Source organism: Macadamia integrifolia, unplaced genomic scaffold (assembly GCF_013358625.1).
Source record: "Macadamia integrifolia cultivar HAES 741 unplaced genomic scaffold, SCU_Mint_v3 scaffold1305, whole genome shotgun sequence".
NCBI classification, from domain to species: domain Eukaryota; kingdom Viridiplantae; phylum Streptophyta; class Magnoliopsida; order Proteales; family Proteaceae; genus Macadamia; species Macadamia integrifolia.
In genome coordinates, this window is record NW_024868153.1 from 115,668 (window position 1) to 126,810 (window position 11,143).

The window sequence follows — 11,143 nt, forward strand, 5'->3', positions numbered from 1 at the left end:
AAAAAAAAAAAAAAAAAAAAAAAAAAAAAAAAAAAAAAAAAAAAAAAAAAAAAAAAAAAAAAAAAAAAAAAAAAAAAAAAAAGGATCAATGAGGAGACATTAAACTATATGAAGTAGATCATCCATCAGCTCTAGTGTCAGATGGTTCAGGTTCCTCATACGTCTGCTTAAGCCTCTCCATTTCAAGCTCAAAGTCTATTATAGGTAAGTCACCAAGATTGCCTAAATCAATAGGCCTTGAATCTTTATGTAGTTGGCTTTCATAGTTCTCCCCCTCATCATAGAGTTCATCCTAATGTACACCAAATAGAAAAGCAGAGCCATGCTTGAAACTGATTGAGAGAGAGTGCAGGAATTAACCTTTGGATATAATTTGTGTAGTCAAAAGTTTGATCTTCAATTTAATTGCAAAACCTGAAAACAAATTAATCAGTAAGGCCATGGTTTAGGTTTTTTGATTTTTTTTTTTGTTTTTACCCAAAATCGCATCTAGCAGATGCTATATTAGAGAACAAGAGGAAGAAGAAGAGTAGAGAGAGAGAGAGAGAGAGAGAGTACCTTCGATCTCTTTGAACCTCTGCAACAGCTACTCAACGAAGACACACTACCGCAGATGCTGCTCGACGAACAAGTTCCACCAATGTTCTGATGTAACGAAGAAGAGAGTCAAGCCACGGTTAAGGGTTTTTGATTTACTTTTGTTTTTTACCCAAAATCACATCTAAAAGATGCTGATTCAGAGAACGAGAGGAAGAAGAAGAGTAGAGAAAGAGAGAGAGTACCTGATCGATCTCTTTGAACCTCAGCAGCTACTCAACGAAGACCCACTGCTGCAAATGCTGCTGGACGAACAAGTTCCTCCAACGTTCTGAGATCTCCTCAACATCAAGCCCGATTCCACCATAAGACAACTTCCGACGACCTGCTCTTCTTCTTTTCTCAACTTCCGACGACTTCCGACGAACTGCTCTTCTTCTTTTCTCTGAGTTTTCTTCGATTGACCAACAGAGAAGAAGGGTTCAAACTTCAGAGGAAAACGAACCTAGTTTTCTTTAGTTTTGACCAACGGAGAAGAAGGGAGAGATGACGGGAGTCACGAACTCACAGGACTATGGCTACGGGATGTGATTTCAGAATTAGGGATTTGGGGAAGAAAACTAATGGAAGGGTTTTGACGTTGTCTTTAGTTTTGGGTTTTTTTTTTTTAAATAGTATGACAAAATTCCTATTTTGCCCTTACAAAACGTATACGCGTTTTAAACGTGGGTGTAAAACGCGTTTAAAATGTTTTATACTGTCATTCCCCTTTTTTTCCGCATTGTGTAGAAGCATAAGGTAAAACGCGTTTTAAACGGCAAAAAAACGCAAACGCATTTAAAACGCGTTTTAACTAACAAGGGTTTGACCAGAACGACAACCACATCATTCATTGGCATGAGCCAAAAGGAGAGGGTGGAGAGAGTGTCATATACATTGAGAAAGAGAGGTACTATGCTCCAAGGCTATGAGGTAGTTGTTAGGTTAGAGAACAGATGTTCCAGGTCATCAGAATTACTCCACACTTCCTTTACCCTCCAATCATTCACCTGTGCTTGTTGAACTCCGAGTAGGAGTCCTCTAGTGGTCGCTTCAATAGATTTCCCTATCATCAAGTAGTCAGTTGTGAATGAGATATGTTCTCCATTAAGAATGAAACAATTTGCCCAGCTAGGCAAATTGAGATTAGGGTCATTAACACATACAGTAATCAAAATAATAAAGTCGAATTTAGGGAAAAGAATATTTGGAGCATGGGACTGAATTGTTTGTACCTGTTGGCCTGGCTGCACAATATAAGACCTATGATTTAGATTGTTAATCCACCATATTGCAAGAGAGAGGATTTTGTGCGGGTTTGGTTTGTCAAGTTTAAGGATTGCTGCCTTTTCTTATCACTGCTAGAAAATGTGATGCGTTTGCCAAAAAGCAGGGTCAAAATAATGGCTTTTATCCTCTTTTAATGGTTATGGTGTAAAGATAAAGGATAGGATTCTTTCAATCCTTTCACTGTATAGCTGTTATATTTGTGTAATAGTCCCTTTCCCTATAAAGTTCTTTCTTTCTATAGAATCACCTTGTATAGGTTTGGGTAATATTCTCTTTCCTTGTAAAGTTCTTTCTTTCTATAGACTTACCTTGTATGGGTGTCCAATTTTGTGTATTTATATGGGTTTCCTACATGAATAAAAGACAGAATTTTACTGATTTACATATGGATGTTTTCATTTTTCCTTCAGACATTATTCTTGTCTGTGTTTTCCTTGTATGAGGCTGCCAACTGCATTCAATCTTATTCTCTTACCATTATTGAATAATAAAAGTAATACCTGAAGGGAACAATGTTAATACAAGCTTCAACCACATGCATACCATGAATGCCTCTGATAGCAAATGAGCAACCATATTCACTCCAATGGATTGTCAGGGTATGGAAAGCCATCAGCTTCTAAAAGAGAGACAAAATCCTCAAGGGAAGGTACAGAAATACCTCTCTTCCTGCATGCGCATGAACTGACAAATGAATAACTCAGATCGAGGTAGCTAATTCAAGTGTTGCATGCCTAAATGAAATCAATGTAGTTTCTTCAAAAGTAATTTCATACTCCACTGAACCAAGCTCAATACATGGTTGGATCAGATTCAGTCCTCAACCGTCTGGTTTCTTGGTCCCCATTAGGTATGCCATTACTGGGTCCTGACTCGATGTCAATATGGCCTCTCTTGGTTTTAGAGTTCAGCTTAGCTACTGCTGATATATCAACAACACTGGCATGTTGAATTGCTTCTCCATTGCTTAGTTGTGGTACCTTCCCATTTATTTCCTGGTATTGAAGATGGATCCCACACTTCTTCACCTTGAGTGGCTTCCCTATTTCTATTGAAACCTTAATGCCAACCCCACCTTCCAATCGATTTCCAAATGCAGTACCTGGAACCTGGCAAACCCAGATGTGATCTTGATGAGTTATAGGAATATCTTTGACATTTGGATAATAGGCCACACCATTGTTGCTTCCAACATTGATTTTAGCTGAAGGAGGACCAGTGTGCTTGTCTCCATCAAAAACAGTGACCTTATCAGCTTCTTTGTTGGTAGCATATACAGCACAGACTGTCAACCCCAGGATCTTATGATTGCAAGGTGGAAGTTCAAATGATATTGAAGGCCCCACGCACTGATGGATGAACCAGTCCGGAACCTCATTCCCCGGAAAAAAGATGTCAAGCTTCATACCACGTTCCAACAGTCCCTGTTCCATGTAGATTGTGATGTTTGAAAATGCAAACACAAATGCGCACGCACACACACACACACGGGGAGGGGGGGGGAGAGAGAGTACCTGAAGGAGATTCCTTGTAGAAGTTTTTGTTTGAATCTCAATAAGCTTGTGGCAATTAATGAACAGCAAGGATGGAAAGTTATGCAAGTTTGATAAATCGGGCAATCTTGCCGTACAGATGCAGTCGCTTGCATTCAAGATACTTAAACTTGAAGGAAGCTCCGGGAGTGATTGTAATCTGGTACATTTTCCCAAATCAAGTAAACGAAGTTGAGGAAGGTGATTGATTCTGGTTGATAGACTACAAAAATTGTTTTTGCCAAGAAATAACTCTTGCAATGAGGATAATCTTTGAAGATCAATGGGAATTGCATCAGACATATTGCAATCCTCAAGAATTAGTTTTTTCAATGAACATAAACCTGGGAAAGAAGATGGCAATAGAGTGATGGAATCAGGACTCCTTTGAGGTCCCCGGGCCCGGAAAATTGAGAGCCATGACTTAGATGGTGATCCTTTACATCCTCTTAAAGATAAGCTTCTCAAGTTCTTCAAGTGTCCAATTGAGGAGGGTAGTTTCTCTATAGTACTTTCATCTGCAAAAAGCTCTGTCAAAGAATCCATCTCCCCTAAATCCTCTGGTAGCTTATCAAGCTTTGAGCAGCCCGTGAGAATAAGACTTTCAAGAGCTTTCAATTTACAAATGCTACTAGGAAGATTCTTGAGAATTTTGCAGTCTTTTAGATTCAAGAGAACAAGTCTGTCGAGATGACCAATGGATTGGTGAACTTCAGGCAAACTTGTACAACCTTCAAGTATCAATTTCTCCAAACTTGGAAGTCCTAAAAAGTCAGGTGTTCTGGATAAATGATTGGAATGGCTGAGATTGAGGATTTTCAAACTTCTGAGGAACTGTATGCCACCAACCAAAAAAAGTAATTTAGCTTCAGTTAAATATGAACTTGATCTGAAGAGGGGAGAAACAACAATTTTTTTTATCGTACCTTGGTTTCCTTCCAGACCTGTTTGAGACTACCATACTGCATGTCAAGAACAACAAGATTGTCTGGACGAAAATCGATTGGTATACATTTCAAAGGAGATTCTCGCCAACAGAACCATCTTAGTTCTTCGGAGAAATGCTCATAGCTTCCCGTGAGCAGTACATTATTGAGTTGGAGCAATCTTAGTTTGGACAGCTTTTCAAATGCTTCAGTACTCAATTGTACCTTGAAAGGAGAGTTTAGGATGAGGCCCTCAACTGCAGTACCCTGTCACCAAAAAGCAGTCAGTAAAAAGGCAAATAGATATAGATACTTTGTAGGTGACACTTGCCTCGACACCTTTATAATATGTCACAGCTGCATCAATAGTCAGATATTGAGCATCCTGCACTCCTTGTGGGTTTTTCCAGATGGTGCCACTCAGTAAAAACAAGTCTTGTAAAAGCAAGAAGAGTTCAAATTCACCCACACATTTACTGGAAGGAAAGTTACATCCAGATAAAAGGCCCATGCCTTCACAAAATATCAATGGAGGCTAGGAATCTTAAAAACTACAAGGAAAAGGAATTGTGTTTTCAAAATTTATCACGGGTATATAGATACAGTTGGACAGGCCCTATTTTGAATAATATATCCAACAATCTGCTAGATCAGAACATTTTGTACCATCAGATCTATGTACCATTTTGAAAGCTCCCTACTGGAATTCTTTATGATTGTTCAAGTGGATATAGGAAAAACACAAGGCATGTTCTATACTTATAGGCAAGGATTAAAGTATCAGTATCGGTTGGTTAAATTTAAGAAACGTATATGAGGGTATCGGTATCGGAGATGCTTTAAACCATGCTTACAGGTTGATTTACGGTTTATTTTGTCTCTTGCTTAAGGCCCCTCTAACAGTGGTTATCTAATTATGATGAAAAACAAAACATTACAAGGGATTTATGAGATACAAAAAGTGAATGCATATAATTCCTAACAATGCATGGCTGCCAATAAAAATAAAAATAACATAATAATAACAATGACAATAGCAATAACAACAACAATACTACTACTACTAATAATAACAATAATATTGAAGCTCGTACCGTGCCTCCCTCCAATACATCACAAGCTTCATCATGAGACCATAATCTGCTACGTTTTCCAAGTTCTTTAGGGGATTGTTCACGAACAATCTCCCTTCCCATGTCTCTAAGCAGATCGCGCATTATAAACTCATTGTTTTCATTGATTTTTACAAGAGACCTTCGACGGAGAGCACTAATTCCAGCTTCCAAGTTAAGATGATAGCTATCTAGTATTTTCATGGCATAATCTTTATCCATCCCAATAAAGAAACAGGCAATGTCAAGGAATATATCCATTTCTTTTTCTTTGACATCAAATAGAAGTCTACTCTTAAGCTGCTTATGAGGATGCACTTCCAATTTCATTAATGCACTTATCCATTCAGATGTGCTCTTTTTGTCATACAAAAATGAACCCAACACTTCAAGGGCTAATGGAAGCCCTCCAACATATCTTACAACACCATTTGAAAGTTCCTCATAATCTTTCACAGGTTTGTCTTCTCTGAAGGCATGCCTACTAAACAGCTCAAGAGATTGTTCAGCATTTAATTCTTTGGCCTCATACGTCTCATCCACTTTAAGGTTATTTAGCAGTTCTTCATCTCTAGTTGTAATAATGATTCTACTTCCTGGGCCGAACCAGTCACGCATCTTAGCCAAGTCACTGAATTTTTCTGCTTGATCCACATCATCAAGAACAATAAGAACCCTTTTATGGAAGAGACTGCTTTTGATCAATTTGATTCCCTCATCAACATCGTCTATCCTTAGGTTCCTGTTCATTAGGATATCAGAAAGAAGTTGTTCTTGTAACTGAACTAGACCATTGGGTTCTGAAACTACTCTTACATTTGCAAGAAAACTGCTGCCATCAAATTTGTGAAAGACTTCATTATAGATGGCCTTAGCAATTGTTGTCTTGCCTATTCCTCCCATACCATGAACCCCAATGATGCGAACATCATTTGACCCCACACTTAACAGAAAACGAATATCTTCTACACGAGAGTCAATACCAACTGGGTAGACAGCAATATTCAAGTGCATTTGATTCAGTTTAGTGACAACCTCTTCAACAATACACTGGATAAAAGTTTCATCCCTGCCAATTGTTTAAAAAAAAATCAGAACAATAAGCACACTAAACATGAAATGAATGGTAAGTAATGAAGGTAATGACGCATGCATAGCCAATTTGATGATGTTTGGTCTGGTCATTGCTCCTTTAGTGAAGCATTTAGAATGTTATGCTGAACAAAAACTAAAACATAACGTAGTTAAATAATGTTCCATTGTGTTATGGTCAGAAAAAGTTAAATAATGTTCCATTGTGTTAGTATGGTCAGAAAGAAGAATAAAAACATAAAATCTCAAAAATTTGGCTTCGATTCCAGATACATTTTTCTGCGTATGAAATTATATTATACTAGATTTCTAATCCCCCCCCCACCCCAAAAAAAAAAAAACTTTAACTGGGATAATATCTTTCATTAATTTTCTCCACATAAAATTTAACTGTCAAAACACATTCTTTTCCCATTAATTTAAGTCTCTCTCGAGTTGTTTTAACATTCTTTTCCCATAAAGCTATTTATGAAGAGATAAATAATAGTTTCATACTCCATTTTCTTTGCATCATGGAAAACAAACATTTTCAGGAAGAAAAAAAAAAGCATAGAATATTCCCAACAATTATATGAACCCCAGCAATTATATGAAAACCTTGTAAGAACATAAAATACTATTTCACCTTCCTATATACTAAGGGTAAAAGGTTCCTTTCAACAAGTAAACATATGACCATAGATGATATGACGGGAATGTGAGCCAAGGCTCCAGAAAGCTGCCTTGGCTCTAAGGAACCCACCTAGGCCATGCCATATTGTACAAGGCACCAACGCTAAAAAATGTTATTTTATATTTGAATCTGTTTCTTATTTAAGATAATTTTATATAGATGGTTCTTAGCTAGGTTAGGTCTATGACTTCAGCCATGTTCCTTCACTCTAATTAATACAGATGTTCTTTCTGTATTCCCCTCCATTCCCTCTCCCTCTCTCTCTTAGGGATCACCACTCGTGAACCCCCCGATCCCCTGCTCACACTGTTGCAGTGCAATTGCAATTATCTTCATCTCCTACAGTTTTTAGTGGCAACCACAGTGGCCACTGCCACTATCTTCTCCGGTGGCAGCAGTAGTTGCTGCTCTGTGGCTAAATAAAGAATGTAGGCTAGCTCAAATTCTTAAATATATCAATACTACCTGTCTTTAAGTATAGGTTATAGTAATATTATAATAATATAATTGCATAAAAAATAAACACACAATTTTTTGGGCTGGGAATTCTTAATGGCTGCGAAGAAAAGCTTATCTGCATGATCCAATTTCCTGAGCCTAGTAAAAATATAATTGCATAGAACTTATACAACAAGTTTTGTAGGGGTGGCTACCAAGAAAAGCTTATCTGCATTACCCAATTTTCTGAACCATGTCAAGAACTAGTCTTGGAAACTGACCATTTGATGGATGGTAAACCCCTTAGATTAGCCATGCTTCAAAACTGGTAATATTCCAACCAAATAGCACCATTGTTGGGCCTGTACCCTTGTATTTTCATTGGTTTGAACCCTTTGATTGAAGTTGAGTTTTCAATCAGTTTTGAAATTTTACTATCCACATATGGAAAAATGTGCTCAACTGAAACTTACTAAATAAATAGTTCATGTAGTGGCTAACATGTACTCAAAATTAGAGCGCCAACGGAGCTGTCAAATAGCAGATATTAGAGTGTGAAGATAAAGCCTATTGTAATATGTCAAAGATCTTTTCCCACCTTATATATATAGATATATATATATACATATATATAAGCTAATTTTTCCCTTCATGGTATGGAAAGTTTCTCTACATTATCTTAAATATCTGCCACATGAAGGTTTTGTTGGTGCTCAAATTTTGTGGACATGTTGTCCACATGACCATCCATCCATCTAGCAAGTTTTAGCTCAACTGCACTCTCCCACTTGTCAATATAAAGTTCTGGAGAAACATTGAATGGTATATACTCAAACAATTTTTTATTCAACAGCTGAAAATCCTACTCCCATAAACAGTCAGCCACATGGTTAAGATGGGGTCCCAATCTTGACATGTGGCTAATCAAATAGTGGACCGCCTGACTGGACTGACTCTTTGTGTATTTAATAACAATCAATCGTGAAGGAAGGAATCATTTAGGGGTCTTATAATTAACATTTTCTTATATATATATATATATATATATAAAATAGAGAAAAGGAGTTGCGGATTGGCAATGCACTAGACTCTAATGTGTGAATTTCTAAAAGTGAAACAAAAATGATGGTGTTCAACAACTTTTATCAAATAATGATACAATATTGACATCATATTTGTTTCATTTTTTAGAGATTCAAAAATCAAAGTCAAGTGTGCTGCCAATACACAATGCCTTTTCGGATTTTTCCCATTTAACATTTAAAAAAATTCTATCTACTTCTTCTTAAGGTGTACAATTAAAAAGGGGTTTCTACCCAAAAAAAAAAAATTAGGAGTGGTGAACTTGGGTTGAACTAGCTTGGCCCCCAAAGAACTCTGGCCCAAGAGAGGGCTGGGATGGGGTCTGGCCCAAGTTTAATTGATGGCTAGGCTTGGGCCCACCTTGATGTATTTATATTTCTATGTATCTATGTGCATATTAAATAGAGAAATCTAATTTGGTATTGGATAGACTTAAGAAGGTTTTCATACCTAAGATTGGGTTTTGAAAATGTTGATCTTGGATATTTCTCTTAACTTTCAAATAAGGATTATGAGATAGTTATATATATATATATATATATATTGGGTATGAAGATAATTCTTTAATGAATAATTTTTTTTGGTGGGTGCAGTAGGGATTTCAAAACTACATTAATGCCTCCATCAACCCAATGATTATAAGGAAGAGTATAGACTGTGGATTGATTATATTGTTTCTCCTTGAAGTCCTACTAATTATACTTTAAAACTAGGAGTATCTGGTCTATTATTTTTCAACAGAGAGATAATGGTAAATCTCCCCCACAGAGTATTACAAATAATATTTTTATTTTTTTTCTAGTTTTGTGCAATTTCATAGAAATATTAGAATATATTTAGCATATACTAGTGTGACAAAACGCGATGCCACTCCACAACTAAGCACCCCCTTTATTATATTCTTAGGTCCATATTTTAATTAAGGAAAAAAATGGCCACCACATTTCATCAGAGTACTACTTTCCTCTTTCCCATTTCTTCCAAAGCTCTTACCAAAAAAAAAAAAAAAATCTTCCAAAGCTCCAACTTCTAAAGACACATGACTTTCTTAGTTCTATACAATAAATTTAATTTCTACCTGAAAAGTAAAATCCAAACCCTTCTTCAGATTAGATCAGATTAAACAAACAAAAGCAGATATTTCATATTTGGGATTCAAAATCAGATGGAGACGAAGAGAAATACCCGACGGAGACATATTGGGATTTAATAAACCCCGAGAGACTCGCAGATTCGGCAAGAACTCTTCTCCATCCCTTCACCCTCTTCATTTCTTTTGCAAAACGCACTTCGTGATCCTCAAAATGCTTCTTATAGCACCCAATCTGATCCCGCACAACCTCCGGTTCGACATCAAAGAAAACAGGCAAAACGAGCTGTCCGTTCTTGTCTCTGCATTCCATGATCTTGACAAGCTCATCGAGACACCACCTTGAATTGGCATAATTCTTTGAAAAGATAATAACAGAAATCCTCGATCCATCGATGGCTTTGAGTAGCTCTGAAGCGATGTCTTCTCCTCTACGAAGCTCATCATCGTCTCTGAAAGTGTGGATGCCTTTTGCGATTAGGGCTTTGTAGATTTGATCGGTGATGTTGTGACGAGTGTCTTCGCCTCTGAAGCTAAGGAAGACATCGTGATTGAAGCGAGGAGCGGAGGAGGAGGTAGAGGAAGAAGACGCCATGGAACAAGGAGGAAGAAGAGATCGAGGATGGAGATCGGATATGGAAATGGAGTCTCGAGGGGTCGGTTTCCTTTAACTGAGCTGAGAATCTGCGATGAATTGGAGACTAAAACGACTTGGGAGGAAGAAGAGATCGAGGATGGAGATCGGATATGGAAATGGAGTCTCGAGGGGTCGGTTTCCTTTAACTGAGCTGAGAATCTGCGATGAAGCGGAGACTAAAACGACTTGGTACGACTTGGTTGTCGTAGCTCGTTTTCGTGGAGTGAAGAATTGAAGAGAAGTCAGAAACAGACTATAAGGGGGAGCCGACATCAAATCTGCGATGAAATGAATGTGGGCCCACAACTACCAGTTCTAACTTCCATTCCAAGAAATTTCATGGGGAAAGGTTTACGCGGTATTTATGGGTTCGGTTCTATTTTAGTTTGATTACCTAAAACTGAATAAAACCTGTGAAATTGTACTTTTTTTCTTATTTCAAACAAAATGTGTATGGGTTTGATAAAAATTCGTTAGATTGTGACCTTAACAAATAAGTGGTTGTTTTGTTGGTGAAGATAAAAAAAGTTGTTCTATTGCAATCATATATTAAAGGGGGGAAAAGAGGTGGGAAGTGATGAGATTCAAATCTGGATGGTCCCATCATTTAATTAGCCGTGAAGAAAAATTTTGTTAACTTAATAAAATTATATAAAAACTGCATAAGGAATACAATTTGAAATCAAATAAATTA

General features: G+C 37.2%; 1 protein-coding gene across 4 annotated transcripts; it reads right to left on the reverse strand.

Moving 5' to 3' along the window:
• Positions 1-44: 44 nt before the first annotated feature.
• On the reverse strand, positions 45-10,676 carry LOC122063377 (disease resistance protein RPV1-like). 4 transcript variants are annotated; one of them, XR_006135319.1, is made up of 9 exons: positions 9,908-10,676; positions 5,419-6,505; positions 4,325-4,591; positions 3,381-4,232; positions 2,410-3,290; positions 1,473-1,642; positions 783-991; positions 559-645; positions 45-414 (listed from the first exon to the last, which is right to left on the reverse strand). XR_006135319.1 is itself a non-coding variant. In XM_042627091.1 (5 exons), the coding sequence occupies exons 1-5, from the start codon at positions 10,405-10,407 to the stop codon at positions 2,658-2,660; spliced, it is 3,339 nt and encodes a 1,112-aa protein (XP_042483025.1). In that variant the 5' UTR covers positions 10,408-10,676; the 3' UTR covers positions 2,319-2,657. The 4 variants fall into 4 exon arrangements, 1 of the variants encoding a protein (XP_042483025.1); XR_006135318.1 differs by lacking the exon at positions 1,473-1,642; XR_006135317.1 differs by having other exon boundaries at positions 783-1,642.
• Between the last annotated feature and the right edge of the window lie 467 nt (positions 10,677-11,143).

Excerpts from the sequence above, each read along its gene's own strand:
- LOC122063377 (XM_042627091.1), bottom strand. The coding sequence starts at position 10,407 with ATGGCGTCTTCTTCCTCTACCTCCTCCTCCGCTCCTCGCTTCAATCAC. Across the intron at positions 4,233-4,324 it reads AGGTCTGGAAGGAAACCAAG|TTCCTCAGAAGTTTGAAAAT; the intron begins GTACGATAAAAA and ends GGTGGCATACAG. Across the intron at positions 3,291-3,380 it reads CTACAAGGAATCTCCTTCAG|GGACTGTTGGAACGTGGTAT; the intron begins GTACTCTCTCTC and ends TACATGGAACAG.